At 43.0% G+C, this 17,027-nt stretch overlaps 2 protein-coding genes across 6 annotated transcripts in view; one reads left to right on the forward strand and one right to left on the reverse strand.

Moving 5' to 3' along the window:
- The window catches only part of PLD1 (phospholipase D1), a 199,803-nt gene that overhangs the window by 5,884 nt on the left and 176,892 nt on the right, over positions 1 to 17,027 (forward strand). The window lies entirely within an intron of this gene.
- On the reverse strand, positions 1,740 to 3,457 carry LOC112829377 (heterogeneous nuclear ribonucleoprotein F-like). The gene is given in 2 exon segments (XM_073897240.1): positions 1,740 to 3,030; positions 3,033 to 3,457. Coding segments are annotated over 2 exon segments (1,239 nt in total). The 5' UTR covers positions 3,124 to 3,457; the 3' UTR covers positions 1,740 to 1,882.

Genomic DNA, 17,027 nt, shown 5'->3' on the forward strand with positions numbered 1-17,027 from the left:
TAGGAGTGACGTCCATAAATAACTAAGCGAACTGGAATTGCTGCTAGAGGTGACATGGAGATGTGGCCCTGTGGGAATATGGCCGAAGGAGAAATGAATTTTGCCTGGGAGGAAATCTTGAATGAGAGTGAGATTTCATGAGACCCCGGTGATGAGAAGTAGTGGGAAGACTTCTGGAAGCAAAGCTGGTTATAACTAGAGAAAATGAACTGTGTGCCTTTGATAATTATACTTTTAGGGTATAGGTTTTGACATTAGCTAGAAAATTTGCTTTTTCTTAATCCATAAGCGTGGCATGGCATGTAATAGAAGAACCCTGATTTGTTGTTTTTTTTTTTTTTTAAGATTTTATTTATTTATTTGACAGAGACACATCGAGAGAGGGAACACAAGCAGGGGGAGTGGGAGAGGGAGAAGCAGGCTTCCCGCCGAGCAGGGAGCCCGACGCGGGGCTCAATCCCAGGACTCTGGGATCATGACCTGAGCCAAAGGCAGACGCTTAACGACTGAGCCACCCAGGCACCCCACCCTGATTTGTTTAATAGAAGCATAGTATTTAATAGGAGAAGCACAGTTTATTGCTCTTTACCAATGAGTGTATGTATAGAGGTGTGTTTTTAAAATGTATTTAGAATTAAGAAGAACAGAGTATATTCCCCAGGTAGGAGTGAACTAGCTCATGGTATGTCAGAAAAACCCCCTTCCCGTCACATTCTTCAGCTTCACATTATATGGGAGAAGGGCATTGCTGACGCCATTATCTTTATAGGGGTGTGGGTAATACCTATCCACACGAGTCATGGATGGAAGTATAGACCATTCGTCAACAACCTGGACCAGCTATTTTGATGCTTTAAAAAAAATTATGGTTACCGTTCTCCATCCCCACCCCTAAGAACCACTTTTCTAAAGGCGCTTTTCTGTGAAATCCTAGTATGTAAAATACCCAAGGGAGAGCTGTTCTTGACAGTTCCTAGATGGGGACAGTGAGCTGGCTGCCTCCTCCAGTCTTCCCTCCCTGACTACCACTTGGCACCAGCTGCCCCTCAGCTCTGGAACCCCAGGGCTTCTAGGAGCAGCTGTGAAGGCACTGCCTCAGTTTTCACCTTTCCGAACTGCCACTGCCCATCTCTTGGGATTGTCAGAAGGGTTCTGTTTCTGGAACACTCCAAGTTGGGTTCTACCATAGGGCCTTTGCCTGGCGCTGTTCCCTCTGCCTGGGACACCCTTGTCCTAAGGCCCTGCATGGCTTGCATCTTTTTTTTGTGTGTGTGAAAAAATCTTTATTTTAAGAAAAAAATTTAGTTAACAAAAAAATTTAACAAGTTTCACTTAGCAAAATACACCCAAAAGGAAATCACAGTACAAAGAAAGTTTTAAGTCAAGGCCTCACCAATTCCTACCATATTAGTAATGTGTCTCAATTTTCAAAACTAACTTATTTTTAAAAGCTTAAACTTAAGCTAAAAGATTTTAAATGAAAATAAACTAGAATGAACAAACATGAGAAATGTTCCTCTTTGAATCAGGGATCTAGCACCTTGAGTTTTCCAAAACACGTCTCCCCAGTGCGTTCACGGTGATGTGGTGTAAAAGATCCATTTAATGTACTTAAAACTACTTTAACTCAGATAACATCACTCTGAAGTACACTACCAAAATGTTAATTGAGAAAGGCTGAAAGTAGTTTTAGTTTACTCAATATCACATGCTAGAAGAAAGTTTGCATGAGAAAACACTGAAGAGGTAATTTTTTAATCCAGATTTCACAAACTCATGGTGCAAAATGGGTCCCACAGCTTCCTCTAGAGTAATAATTGCTTTTCACTGCTTGTTGGCTGCCTGTGAAAATGATTGCAGTAACTCAAATGCTCCTACAAAACTAGTCATATCCACCCATGCTGTTCTGGCCTCCATAGCCAGCCCCATAACAGCCGCTCACAGACTGGCTCTCAAGGCCACTGTAAGTGGACTGGGCTGACACCCCCATGCCTTGCATCATCTGGCTGCTATATGCCCCATTGCTGGAAACAGCTGTGGAATTCAGGAAACGTTCTATGTATTTGTGTTGCATGTTGGCCCGGTCTTTGGACATAGCTGCCACAGCTTCTTCATGAGTGGCAAACTTGACATTGGCTTCGCCCGTCACTCTTCCATCAGGGCCAATCTCAGTATGGACTCTCACAGGGTTGAGTGGAAAGAAGAAGTTGTAAATGTCGTTCTCTGTGGCTGTGTATGGCAGCCCTCTCATGTGGACGCAGTGTCCAGTGGTACTCTGGACAGTGAACTCGCCATCTCCGTATCTGTGGTCGTACATGCCCGAGAGACAGTAACTGAGGTCTCTCCCGAACAGATCAGTGGTGAAGCCGTAGCCATGGCTGAGGCCGCTGTACTCCTCATAGCCCCCATAGCCTGCACTATATGCACCAGACCTCATCCTCTCCAGGCCCGCTTGCTTGACAATGCCAATATACCTCCTGGCTGTGTCGGGGCGGTCATAGGGCCCCAGCTGCTGTACAGACATGAATTTCAGAGGGGGATATGAGTATGACCTAACTTCTTCCTGACTGCTCTTGAACATTTCAATATGCCTGTGCCCTGCTCTCTCCTTGTGCTTCCCTAGGGCCTTCTCAGCTAACTCCTGGGAGGCAAACTGCACAAAGGCTTCCCCTGTAATCTTGCCCTTGGGTTCCACAGGCAGTGTGATCCCATTTGGCACAATTTCCAACCCTGAGAAGAACTGAACAATTTCTTCCTTGGTGCATCCAAATGGGAGTCCTCGAAGCCGCAGGAAGCCATCATTGGCAGTGTCGGCACTGTTTGGACGGCTGTGCTTCAACACCCAATCCATCTCGGTTCTGTGGGATTTGAACACCTCAATGTACCGATATCCCATGCTTTCCCTATCTTTTTTAAGGGCCATTTTTACATCATCTTCTGATTCAAGTTCAACAAAAGCCTCACCACTCTGCCTGCCTTCTCTAGTGTAGATGAAATGAACGCCTGCAGCCCCATCATGAATTGTGCAGAAAGGAAATTCTGCACATCCTCAACAGAGCAGGACCGGGGCAGGCCACGGAGCTTGACCACAAAGCCGTCACCTCCCTCGGGGCCCAGCATCATGGACACTTGAGAGGACAGACGTCAAACAAGCTTGTGGGCAGCTTTTTGTGGCTTAAAGAACAACCGGGCGGGGCGGGGGGGAAGCCCACAGTCGGAGATGCTCCTGATAGGTAACGAACTGTCCTCTGAGGGGAGAAGGACTGATTTCTATTTTCATCAAACAAGCGCGGTTTACAGCCAAAAGACCCCTAATTCCACCCGACGCTTAAAAACGCAGAGGGCTCCGGGGAAAGTCCAGGTGCGTCTCCTTTTGTTATTAACCTCGGGCTCCGAGTCTCCACGCTTCCGCTCTTCACATCCGGCACCTTGATCGTCCCTCTGAGTAACTTCTCCAGGAAGACGCGGCCGGCTTGCATCTTTTTAACATTTAGGTCCATGAGAAAAAGTTCAAATGTTACCTCCCTAGAAAGGCTTTCCCTGACTGTGAGATCTGCTTCCCCACTCAGTCTGCTTTGCTTTGCCCACTGACTCATCCCTGCTAGCCCGTTATTATGGGTTATTTTTATCCCAGCACTTATCTCTGTCTGAATTCTTCTTTTCTCAAATACCAAGTTTTCTATGTAAGAACGTAAAAGCTCTGTGACAACAGGGACTTGCCTGGCACATAGTAGGTGCTCACTAATAACTTGTTAAGCGAATGCCTCTCCAAATTGCTGTCATGAGTGTATGATGTTAGTGTGAACCCTGTTTTCCCAAATGGTTCCAACTGCTCTCCTAATTGTTCTTCTCTGACCCTGCCAATGTTATCATGTTCATGTCAATGATTCATTGCGGAGTGTTACTGCCATTTGGAAAAAGGGTCACTGCTGACCAGTGGGAAATAAAATCTGTGGCTTTCTATGTGAATGTCACCTTTCATTTTCAGAGAGCTTATAAGGATTTGATTCAGCTGCACCCATCTGTCCCATGGGTGAATAATCTGTGACAATTAAGCATGAAAGTACTGTAAAGTAAACCTGATCAATTTTGGGAAACTTCTTTTGAGTGTTAGGAGGGGCAGTTTTGGCAGGGTGAGGGGAACCTGGGGTGTGTGCATCACTCTGGAAGATACCAGGCAGCCAGAAATGCATGTTGGAGAGGTTTGCCCTGTCCGATCTCACCAGAAGGCACTGAGCAGGCTTGACTAATGGCGAGGTAATTTTTGCAGATCTTTTGCCGAGAAGGCTAATAGGGTTGACAGTGAAAGCTGTCACCCCGTGTTTGTGGTGGTTCCTGCTCATGCTGGTGTTGGAGAGTTTATGAAGCAGAGTCCTTTGATGCCGTCAGTGCTCAGCATGTGCTCACGCGTGTAAGGTGCGGTTCTGCCTGCCGGGGGCTTGTAGTGTAAGTCACTCGGTCGGCTGAAGGCAGGACTGAGTCATGCAGCTGAGGCATGCCCCATCACCTGGAATGGGCTGGCATTTTGTAATGATAACATGTCCCAGTTTTTTAAGATAGTGGTTTTCGAGCTGCTCTATGTTTCAGGGGCAGGCTAGGATTGGAGCTGGGCTGGGGTCGGGAGGCAGGGAACAGAGTTCTGGAGCTTCTCTAAACCCCACTTACACCCAAAGCATCTCATTAAAAACCCATAATTTTGTATATTTGCCTTTTTAAAAATAAGCTTTTTATTTTTATTTTTTTTAAGATTTTCTGTTTATTTTTTTGGGAAAGAGAGTGAGCAAGAGAGAGAGAACACGAGTGGGGGGAGGAGCAGAGGGAGAAGCAGGCTCCCCGCTGAGCAGGGAGCCTGGACATGGGGCTCGATCCCAGGACTCTGGGATCAAGACCTGAGCCGAAGGCAGATGCTCAATGGATGGAGCTACCCATGTGCCCCAGTAAGCTTTTTAGATTTACAGAAAAGTTGCAAAGATGGTGTATATGGGTAAGGTATGGTTTCCTCTGTTATTAATATCTTATACTAGAATGGTACATTTGTTAGAATTAATGAACCAATATTAATGCATTATTAACTAAAGTCCATACTTTATTCAGATTTCCTTAGCTTTTTCCTAGTATCCTTTTTCTATTCCAGTACCCCATCCAGGATACCATGCTACATTTAGTAGTCCTATCTGCTTGGGCTTTTCTTGCCTGTGATTGTTTCTCAGACTTTCCCATGTTTTTGATGACCTTGATTGTCTAAAGGGGTACTGGTATTTTGTAAAATGTCCCTCAGGCATAAATTTTTATCATGTTTTTCTCCTGATTAGACTGGGATTATGGGTTTTGAGAGGTAAAATACCATTCTCATTGCATTGTATCAAGGGCACGCATTATCAACATGATGTATTATTCCTGATGGTAATTTTGATCATTTGGCTGAGGGAGTGTTTGTTAGGATTCTTCATAGTCAAGTTATTTATTTTCCCCTTTTCAATACTGAACCCTTTGGAAAGAAGTCACTGTGTGCAGCCCACACTATTGAGATGAGAAGTTATGCTCCACCTCCTAGAAAGGGTAGTAGCTCTATAAATTATTTAGTTTGTGTCTGCATGGGAGATTTATCTTTTCATCCTTATTTATTTATTTAGTTATTCAATTACTTATTTATATCAGTGCGGACACATGGATACTTATACTTTTGATTATATAATCCAAAACAGTTATTTACTTATATTTGGCTTTTTTAGGAATTTTATTCAAACAAATAAAATCCTTTTATTTAAAAATGTTAGAAAACTATTGTTTTTTTAAAAAAGGTTTACCTCTTTTTTTTCCCCTTTAAATATCCTTTTTATGCATATATTGATTTGGAGCAATAAAGATGAAATTATCACTTAGATTTTTTTTATTTTTTGTAGGAGTAAGGTTAAAATATATGTATTTCAGTGGGTTTTTTTGGAGGAGTAGAGGTCAAAAGGCATCTTTTGCCCTACTGTATACTGAGTTTGCTCTCAGTATTTTAAATTATTGTTGAGATCAGCTCTAGGGAGATTTGTAGTCATCGGTCTTTTAAAGATTTTATTTATTTATTTAAAAAGCATAATTGGGAGAAGGGCAGAAGGGAGAGGGCGAGAGAGAATTTCTAGCGGACTCCCTGCTGAGCACAGAGCCTGACCCAGGGCTTGATCTCAGGACCCGGAGATCATGACCTGAGCTGAAACCAAGAGTTAGGTGCTTAACCCACTGAGCCACCCAGGTGCCCCTGCAGGCATCTGTCTTTTAAAAACTCCTTAGGAAGTGGAAAAACATACATGGGTTTAAGAGTAATTTTTGGTCTTCCTGTCTTTTTTTCTTTAGATTTTCCTTAAGTAGAAACTTTCAAAATGCTGCTCAGCATACTGTCTTACTGCTGAGAGAATGGTAGACTTGCTACAGGAGCCCCCACACCAGTCTTCCATGCTTTCTGTTTTTTAAGACAAATCTCTGGTGTGTAGTATTTTTCTCTATTAATAAAGTTAAAGAGACTGTATGTAAACTTATATCTCACCCCTTTTTAAAACATCTAAAAGTTGGGCACCTGGGTGGCTCAGTTGGTTGGGCAACTGCCTTCGGCTCGGGTCATGATCCCAGAGTCCTGGGATCGAGTCCCACATCGGGCTCCCAGCTCAGCGGGGAGCCTGCTTCTCCCTCTGACCTTCTCCCCTCTCATGCTGTTTCTCTCTCTCTCTCTCTCTCAAATAGATAAATAAAAATCTTTAAAAAAAAACCAAAAAGCAAAACATCTAAAAGTTGAACGTGTCCTCACCTGCCTATTGACCTGGCTTAAAATAAAGGAAAAGCATCCTAAAAATATTTCATTCCCTTTACTTCTTTTAGCGTTCTAGATTTTCTTTTGTATTTTATTAGTTAATTTTTTTCTAAAATTCAGTGCTTTTAGGCGTTCTTGTTTCTGTCCCAGTTCACACACACACAGATACTTTATTTTTTTATTTTTTTTTAAAGATTTTATTTATTTAATTGACAGAGAGGGAGAAGGACACAGAGAGGGAACACAAACAGGGGGAGTGGGAGAGGGAGAAGCAGGCTTCCCGCTGAGCAGGGATCCCGATTCAGGGCTCGATCCCAGGACCCTGGGATCATGACCTGAGCCGAAGGCAGTTGCTTAACCAACTGAGCCACCCAGGTGCCCCTTACACACAGATACTTTAGAGAGTGGTTTTATTCGCAGGCAAGTTCTCCTTTTTTAAAATCAAATTTGTGGGCAATTATATGTGGAGACCAGGTGACCTGGCCATTTGGGCCAGAGAGATGCTTCTGAGTCCGGTATTGGTTAGTGGCTTAGTGTGCGGTGGGTTACGCATGTAGCCCTAGTGCTCTGATGCCCCACTGAGGACTTAGTCCTCTTACAAAGAGTGTGAGGCCCATTCCAGCATGGCTGACCCCATAAGTGGACAAGTGAACTCAGGCCTGTGAATCAGTTCCCAGTAGGACCCAGAGCTGGACCTTGACATCTGGCTAGACAGGCAGAAGGGGTTTACTATTGCAATCCATAAAGAGTAACGGTATTAATTTAGAACATGTTGAGAAGTCATTATTATATTGCATGATAATTAAGCACAAGTTAAGCATAAAGGATAAGCACCTCACTTAATTGCCTGTAATTAGAATTATTTTAACACAACCAGATCAGACATTCAATTCTCATTCTTTCTCATCAAACTGGTGCCTATATTAATACTATCTTCTGATTCCACCCAGGATTTTTTTCTCAATTTAATTTGTTTATTCACTAAGTCATAGACCATTAATCTGATGACTTCTATACAGTAAACGTTTCCTTACACAGTGATTTCCTAGGGCCAAGGACCTAGAGAGGCTATGAAATTTGTCTATAACTAAAATGATCACATATTCAATGAGCAGGAATGACCAGAAGTGAATATAATTTTTTTTCTTTGTCATAGCACATAAGCCAAGCTAGGTCTGGGGCAGGGATGGAGCTGCATTGCTTCAGATAAGGCCTGGCCTCTTTAGCCTTGGGAGTCTCTTCACCACGCCCCCAGAGCTGATGTGCAAGGCAGGTACCAGAGCCCCAGGGTAGAGAGGATGGTGCCCCCCTCAACTGAGAGTCTTTAGGCTCTGAATTAGCCTCTGGGCTCTCCAGGCACCCTGGAGCCTCTTCTCCTCAGAGGGTAGGCTTGGAGAACATTGTTTCCCCAAACAGAGGCTTGGTTTTCTTCAAAACGTAGATGCACTGCTTAATGCAAAAATGAGTTTAGAATTACATTAGTGGAGTATGTTTAAGTGATCATAATTTACTGAGCACATTCTCATCATTTAGATTTGCAATGCCTCCCACAGCATTTAACTGGTCCCCTTTTATCTTATCAAGCCCACTTTCCTGCTGTGGCTGATTATACAACAAAAGGACAGCCTTACTCCTGTATGGGTGAGCGTTACCTGGACTCAGTGGCCTGAGCACTTTCCCCTTCCCTTTAAAGTGTCTTTAGGTTTCACGTTTTAAGGGATCAGTGATACTTCCATTTATCTATCGTTTTACAAATGAGTCATGAAAAAAATGGAAAATGGGTTTACCCGTGTGATGGCTCACATGACAGCCATCACAAAACGTAAGGAAGAATGGCACTTAAGGAGTAGTAAGCCTTTAAAGATTGAGAGAAAAAGAATAAATTCTCAAAAAATGTAACCAACTTAAGTCAACTTTAAATAGGAAGCCCAAAATAAATAAGTGAGAAATTTAGAAACTTACATCAGTAAATGCCAGCTTTTTTTTTTTTCACATTATTAAGGTATTTGCAGATGTTTTGGTCAAAAGCTGCTTCCTTAAAAATATGCATTTAAAAGAATGATAGCTACAATATGGTATGTTTTTAGAAAAGACAACTTTCTGAGTCCGCCTCTAAATCCATTCTGTGAGCATAATTTACTTTTTCATAGTCCTGGTAAGACATTTGAGGTACACAAGTTCAGTGGCTGATTATTCTTCAGTTCTTGCAGGATCTCCTTTTCCACAAGCAGGACATCTCTAAGTAAGCCTCCTGGACCAGCTCCACTAATTCATCCTTTTGAAGTTACAGACTGAAAAAGACCTGATTTGTTAATTGCACAATTTGTCATTCTTAGGCAATTTAAGTGCATTTCCTACAACACACGGGCGCTTATACATGAACTTAAATGGCTTATATTCACAATTAGAGACTGTGGTCATGCTGGAAAGAACTCTGGTCTGATATTCATGGTAACCTGAGTTCTGATTTTGTCTCTGCAACTGACTTGGGGTGACCTCTGGGCAATTTATTTCGGAAATTCCACTAGTACTCCTGTCTGTTTCAGGCCCTGCATCTGAAGCTGGAATGAATTAACCTAGTCCTAGTCACTAGGCTCGGGGGATTTACAGTCTAGTTCAGTGGTTCTCACACTCCACTGCGCATCAGAATCCCCTGGAGGGCTCATCAGAGCCCAGTGCTGGGCCTCACCCTAGAGTTTCTGATTCAGTAGGTCTGGGCTGGGCGGAAAATTTGCATTTCTAACAAGTTCCCAGATGATGCTGATGCTGCTGGTTTGGGGACCATGATTTGAGAAGCACTGACCTAATGGTTTAGCTGCCACATCAGGAACCACAATTCAAAGATGAAATGCTGTGAAGTAAGTATAAGTAATTCATAGTGGGAAACAGGGTGTGGAGAAGAGGGTCAAAAGATGAATGAACAGCTGGAGATCTAGGAAGCCCTAATGGAAGAAGGGGAGGTCGAGCAGGATCTTGGCAAGCGGATAAAGCCTTGACAGGTAGGGCATTTTGGGGGATAGCACCATCCCAGTCTTTTGATGGGATGGGGAGTACAGGATGTGTGTGGGAGCAGGGGGTAGTCTAGCATAGGTGGACTGAGTGTTGGTGTCTGGGAAGGAACAACCAGAAACAGATGGAATTGAGAATGAGAGAGCCAGGCAGTTAAACTAAACATGCTTTTGGTTTTTGGATTTTGGCAGCAAGGGAACAGCATGATCAGAACCATGCTTAGGAAGAGCAACCCTGGCACTGTGATGAATACCTTGGGAAGAGATGGTGACTTCAGGAATTATTGGGGCAGCCCAATCTCCACGCAGGGACCGGGCTGAAGAAGAGCATGAAGCTGGGAGGGATACAGTTATGGGATGGATCTGCACAGAAGCCACAGATGTGGGAGTTGATTGGCTCCTGGGGATGAGGGAGATGGAAAGGTCAAGAGAGATTGAGGATTCAAGCCTGAGTTGTTGGGGAAGAAAGAGAGTAGCCGGATCCCTCAAGTGAAATAGATTGGATAAGAAAACGAACACGTGGAACCTTGGTTTCTTTAGGAGGGCACTGGACCAGAGGCTTTTAAAGGTTTCTTTCTGTTTGATTGTAATCAATGTTTTGGTTGCTGCTTGTCTGAAACAGTGCGGCAGCTATTGGCATAAAAAGCAAATGGCCTGTGTGTAACAGGCACTAATATATTGATTGATTGGTTGATCCTGGATGATTATTGGCTCTAAAATACATCTGTAAATAGCCTTCTTTTTGAACTTACAGTGTTCCAAGTATTTTGACTTGTTCTTGCTCCTATTTTGTATCCTATGCATGTGGACATTTTCTGCATGTGTTTCTATATAGATATTTTGAATAAGTAGAGTAGATATTTTAAATCTTTTTTGGCTTTTTCTCCCATTATAACAATCACAGCATATATTGATAGACTTCTGCACAACCCTCTCTTTTCATCCACCGGATTATAAACTCCTTTTGAGTAAAGGACATGTCTTACTCATTTTTGTCTTCCTCATTGCACTCATCATGAGTGAATGTATAATGTGGCCAGCAAGTCCTGGAGGAACTGGATTGAACCACTGAGTAAAAGTCAATTACTATCTGTTTCTTTAGTGGGAGACAAAACGGCTCAGGCAATAAAAAGTATTAGTTTAAAGAGAAATGGAAATTCTTGTATTTTAAGAGGTTGAAAGAGGAAACAATTCAGTAGACTTTCAGGACTAGAACATAGATATTCATGGACACTTTAGGAACCACAAGCCCATAAAAACCAGGAGAGCTTTCAGTTCTGTCAGTTCTGTCTTAAATTAGCCATTGAGCCCCTTGGGCCAGACTTTTCAACTCTGGGCCTCAATTTCCTCATTTTAAGGTTGTGGTTGTCATAAATTATACAATTTTCTACCTGTCTGCACACCCTTAGAATTCTAAGCAGTGAACAGGGATGAGCAAAGCAAAGCATCAGGGATGGGAAAGAGTATGTATATTCTTTGTAACCAGGGTGTGACATGCTAGCTAGAGGCCAGTTTCAGAAGGTCATTACTGCTCAGATAAGGAGCGTGGACTCTATCCCATGGGAAAGTCTTGTGTGAGGTGGTTTAATAGGAATGCTATCTGGGAGCAAGAGTGAAGGCCCAGGGAGAGTCACACTGGGAAGCAGGTGTTACTGAGTTAGCTGTTGCTAGGAGCAACTAGTTGCTTGATTCCAGGGGATCTTCTCAGGCGAGGTCTTAGGAAATGTCTCTCAGCACAGCTCACCTGGAGAAGGTGAAGGGAGAAGCTTTTGTCTGTTTCTCGTCTCCCACTGATTGAAGGCAGCTTCACTTTTTCAGACTGGGTGTGCCTAATTGCCAGGTGGAGTCCCATGGGCACCTCATGAAGCAATATCAGGGCGGCCTGGGCTGTAGAAGCCCTGTCAGGTTGCACGTATATGAAGCTGGTTGGATTCTTCACGGGACTGGCTGCCATCCCAATGGCAGGAATATGAGGTGAGTCTGAGAGGATTTGAAGCAGAGCATAAAAGGTGGCAGACATAGGGAGCTGTGGAGGGATTTGAAACAAAGGAACCAGCTAATCAGATTTATGCAGTGGGGTATATGTTTAACAACCAACTCTCCAGAAAAATAAATGTGTGTGTGTGTTGGTTATAAATTTTCCTGATGTAAAGGATGTGTAGCACACAATTTACAAATGAATAATAAAACATACAATTTTCTTCATTGTAAAGTCCATATAGCTCATTGATTCTGACAGGTTTCTGCCATTTTGTCTCCCACTAAAGAAACAGATAGTAATTGACTTTTACTCAGTGGTTCAATCCAGTTCCTCCAGCATTAGTTTTTGCTGAACTCTTGTGTGTATAGCCCAACCTATGGTTACAACTGATGAAAGAGGGTAGTTGATGTTTCCTTGTTACAGTATGGAGTAAGATCAAAGTGAAACAATGAAGGCGTGTCCAAGAACTTCACTTGTTCATGAAGCATCTTTGTGAATTGGCTAGTATTAAAAGAATTATTTCCTCAACTTTTCATTTTATTCACAGTGTACCTACCATAGGCACCACATATTTAATGAACGTTTGCTCCATCAGTTTTTTAAGCCCAGATTATCAACAAAACAAAAATCAAACTATAATTTATAGGGCTTGTCAGTTTCCATGTGAAACCACTCCCATTATAGTCAATTTCAAGTTATAGGGAGTAGATGTCCCATAGCACATTTCACAGTATTTTCACACATGGGTAAAATGGACCTAGACAATCTCAAGGACGTAGATATTAGTAAAATGTATTAAAATAGTAAAGAAGTGATGAATTTTGAGTACTTACTATCTTTGGATTTAATATAACTTATTTTATTCTAAGTTTATGTAATAGAAGTTTTCATAATTGCTGTTTAACAACCGAGTCATAAAATTTTTAAAGACTTACCAGTCAGATCTCAGGAGCCAGGATGAGCTAGCCCGGCACACTACTGGAGTTTTAGTTTTAGAAGATCACTTTGGTAGCAATCTGTAGAAATATTTTGAATGAGGGTGGGGGGGAAAAGTTTATGTGAACTATAGTAGGGGTGAAAAGTAGAAGACAGACTTGGGGAATGTCTTCAGACTCTGCTAGCATGAGGGTTCACATGAAGTCAGGTTAATAGGGATAATGCAGACTTCACTGGTCTGCATTCAAATGTGGATGTGTAAGGGACCTTTACTAAAAGTCTCCTCCAGGTGCTCTAGGAGTCTGAGAGATACCTGTGCTTGCAGAGCCCATGTCTTTGGCAGTCTTCTGCTTTGGCTTCTTTGTTGATGACCACGGACCAAAAGGATTTGAGGGTGAGGCCCTGCCCCTGCCATAGCAGTGGGTACTTTCTTGGAGAATGGGATCCATGACAAGGAAGCCATGTGTCCGGCCTTATATTCCTGAGTTTGCAAATCTGAGGGAGGAGGCACTAGAAAGATAGGGGAACCTGGTGTGTACCTTGGACGCTTTGCATACATTTGCATCAGGAGCCTGACACTGCCAGGTTTTTCCATGACTCACAGAGGCGAGGGGCCAGACAGCCTTCTCCATGTCTTCCCGCAGCTGCTCTCTGCTCGTCTCCACCGCTGTGGAGCTGGGCCCTGAGACAGCCCCTTTGCCCTCTCCTGGTTTGGCCCCTGGAAGTCACAGAGGTCTCTCTGTCTGAAGGGGGCCTTCCCCCTTGCAGATTAGCTGGTGGAGATGAATGCCCGAAGGCCAGGAGCCCCCGGATCCGTCCGCACCCCCAGAGTGGGTGAATTTCATTTGCGGGTCATCCAGTCCCCACCACTCTGAGTAGAAAAATAACGTGGAGTAGATACAAGGGTGGACATGGCCCCTGGTGGACCCAGGAACTGAGTTGTGGAAAAAGGGGGGGCGCCATGTGTGTGGTGGGACTGTGGGAAAGGGAAGGAGGATGGAATTGAGAGGCGAGGCAGAGTTTGATCGTGTTCAGTTTTGAACTAGATAAAATAGATGCCTACGGAACAACTAACAGTTCAGTGGTTTGGAGGCATTCGGGAGAAAGAGAGGAGAGGAATGGGGGTACTGCGAGTCAGAAAGTTGGGGAGGCCGGGATGGAGACGCTCCTCCCATGAGAATGTGGAATGAGAGACATCGACAGGTAGACTGGTCAGAGCTCAGAACCCCAGGGAACCTCAGCGTTCTGGAATGGTGTCAGGGGCCAGGGGCCCAAGAACCGGACAGGGAGAAATGTCCGGGGAACTCTGAACGGAAGGAAATGGCACAAAGGAGCTGAGGCACACCCATCGTGGCTCAGGCTGGGAATGGTTTGGCCCGTTGTGTTCACGCGCACAGCTTCCCAAGTTTCTTTCTTCAGAGTTACGATTATGCTCACTCACCTCCTTTCCTCCCTCTAAAAAAAAAAAAAAAAAAAAAAAAGAAAGAAAGAGTCAGAGACTCTGCAGTTATCAGAAATGCCCCAGGGTCAGGAAGACACCTGACACTTTAGCACCAGGTCAATACTTTGATCTGGCCTTCTGTAGTCTGTGTGAGGAGTAAACAAACTTTTAAGCTAAAGGGAAAAGTCAACTTTTTCCTGTTTGATGTTTCTTGCTGTGTTTTCCATATTAATTACTCATTTTCCCCCTTGGTCATGGGCCTGATATTTTTTCTCTCAGTTGTCAGCTGCCTGGTGTGTCAGGCAGTTTTTCACCATGATAGAGTGACACAATGGAGCTCGAGCAGGCGAGGTTACCACCAAAAGTGTGTGCCACCCTTGGTGGTTCGGTTCATGAGCATCCAGAAAGCCCAGGGCGACTGAACTGAATTACAGGCTTTGAGATGACCGTGTGGTGTGCGTTCAGCAAAAACTCTACCCTAGACATGTTCAAGGGTTGTTGGTTTGGGAGAAATTAGATGAGGCCACCATGAAAAGACAGAGCCTGTCTAAAGGGATAGTAGAGTGAATTTTCTACATCACAAATCTGTCAAATAAGTGGATTTGGATGTGACCACAGGCTTGCCATATGAAATTCTACTCCATGGGAATTCAAGTTAGTGGCTTTGAAGGCCTTTTTTCGCAGACTGTGAAAACGTTCTCGTATTCTTTTGCCAAAGCATAGAAGCACAGAGCAATAAAGATGGACTTCTGTAGCTGTGTGCTCTAGTTCTCTTAACACTCAGTGTGTCCCCATGCACATAGCAGTGGGATTAAATACAGCTATTCCGTATAATGCATCAACATGGATGTGTTAGTCGACTGCTACAGGAATAGAAAAACTAGAGAAGAAATTCCTTGGATCAGCTAGGTATTGTGTTTAGCTTAGAGACCCCCCTCCCCCCATAGTGGCTTTACTTGTCATGGAAGCATGCAGTTTTGACCCGGCATGATGGTTGCAGGCATCCCCAGCTGGTGGCTCTCCAGCTCTCCAGTCTGCCCTCTCCAGGTTGTGGCTCTTGTCCAAGTTGGCTGCTGGAGCTCCAAACCTCATATTTACAGAGCAGGCAGAGGAGGTAGAGGGGGAAGAAGGGCCTGTTGTCTCCCAAGGACCTGCATCAGAGTTCTGTCTCTCTCATGTACATCTCATTGGCCAGAGCCGAAGCACCATGGCCTAGCTGCAGCACTGTGATTAATTCACTCCATCTCTGAATTGTTATAAATCTCATCTTTTGAAAAATTAATTCACCCCCAATCTTCTGTTCTGGTCATTATTGCAAGAGATTGTAAGAGGGTTCATGGAAGAGTAAGATTCTTTAGTTTCTTTCTGGATGATTCTATGCCAAGAGGTCTTCCTCTGTCTTCTCAATAGTAATAACTGCAATATCATGAACCAGTCAGGGTTAACACAGAGGCATAGCTAGTCGGTTATATGGATTAAGGGATTTATTATAAGGAGTTGGCTTACTCAGTTGTGCGGCTTGCTAAGCATGCTTGAGATCCGTAAGAGTTTTGACATTCAGGCAGTCAAGAAGAGTCTATCATGAACGGACTGGATCTTCAAGAACAGGAGCTAAAGCTTGGAGTCTCTGGATTCAGGGAGGGTTTAAGCCTTTTTTTAAAGAGCTCTCAGCTAATTCCGTCAGTCTATTCAGTATCATAATCTTTCTTTTGACTAAATTCAACTGATGACATGCCTTAATTACACCTGCAAGATCCCTTCAAGTAGCACTAAATTCATATTTGATTGAATAATTGGGGAAAGGTGTGTGTGTTCCTGCCTTCCTTCTTTCCTCCCGTGCTTGAGAGAGACTGTTCCTTGCCACCAACTCGTACTGAAAACATACAAGAAAGGTAATTCTGGGACACGTAGTTTAGGCTAGCCAAGTTGACACACCACAAAGCCATCATATACCATGATTTAGTTGTCATCTAGAGAGAGCTGGGGTAAAAACCAATCAGTGTTTCCTCATTTCTGATATTCTGGAGGAAGGTGGACTGATCTTTCATTGGTAGCTAATGAGAGCCTGGTATTGTGCATTTTAATTATTTTTCTGCTTTGTTTTCCCTCTCTCTTTATCATAGATAGTTAAGACTTTATTCTTCATGTTTTCATTAAGCAAGTAAAGGGCTTTGAGGCTCATCAGCCATTGTGAGCTTATCAAAGTTAACAACTTAAAATTTGCTTTTAAAATTATGGCAAGATGTCCAATTTTTTAATCACACAAATCATTTTTCTCATCTGTACCTTTTCCATCTTCTGCATATAGAGATGTGAATGGTGCCTTCCATTCTTTATTCAAACCAAAAATAGCTTTGTAACTAAAGGAAAAATTAGCACTGCAAGTTTGTTTTTCCTGATGAGACTGAGATGCTCGTTAATCCTTTATTGGAAGAGTTCTCTATGTTCTTTTTAAAAATAATGGCTCTATTGAGATATGATTGACATGCTATAGAGTTCACCTTTTTAGAGTGTACAATTCAGTGATTTTTAGTATATTCACGAAGCTTTGAATTAATCACCACTAATTCCAGAACTGCTATATTCTTTTATATTAAGTATAGCTGTGAATATCTTAAGACAGTGAAGCGTTTGAAAAATTTAATTCTGTTATCTGATTTAAATTCACTTGAAAACAGAAGTTGGTGACTTTTGGTAAGGGCAGAGGTGCAAGTGGTTGAGCTTAATTTTGTGAAAAGAATATACATGAGGTCTTCATTATGGGATTTACTACCAAATTTAAGTATATTATTCCCTCAGATGTAATTCAGAACCGGGGCTTTCATTTGTTTGTTCAACAAATATTTAACGAATGTTACTCCGTGTCAA

This window comes from Callorhinus ursinus, unplaced genomic scaffold, assembly GCF_003265705.2.
Source record: "Callorhinus ursinus isolate GAN/ISIS: 27379988/994484 unplaced genomic scaffold, GSC_fseal_2.0 scaffold1, whole genome shotgun sequence".
NCBI classification, from domain to species: Eukaryota; Metazoa; Chordata; class Mammalia; order Carnivora; family Otariidae; genus Callorhinus; species Callorhinus ursinus.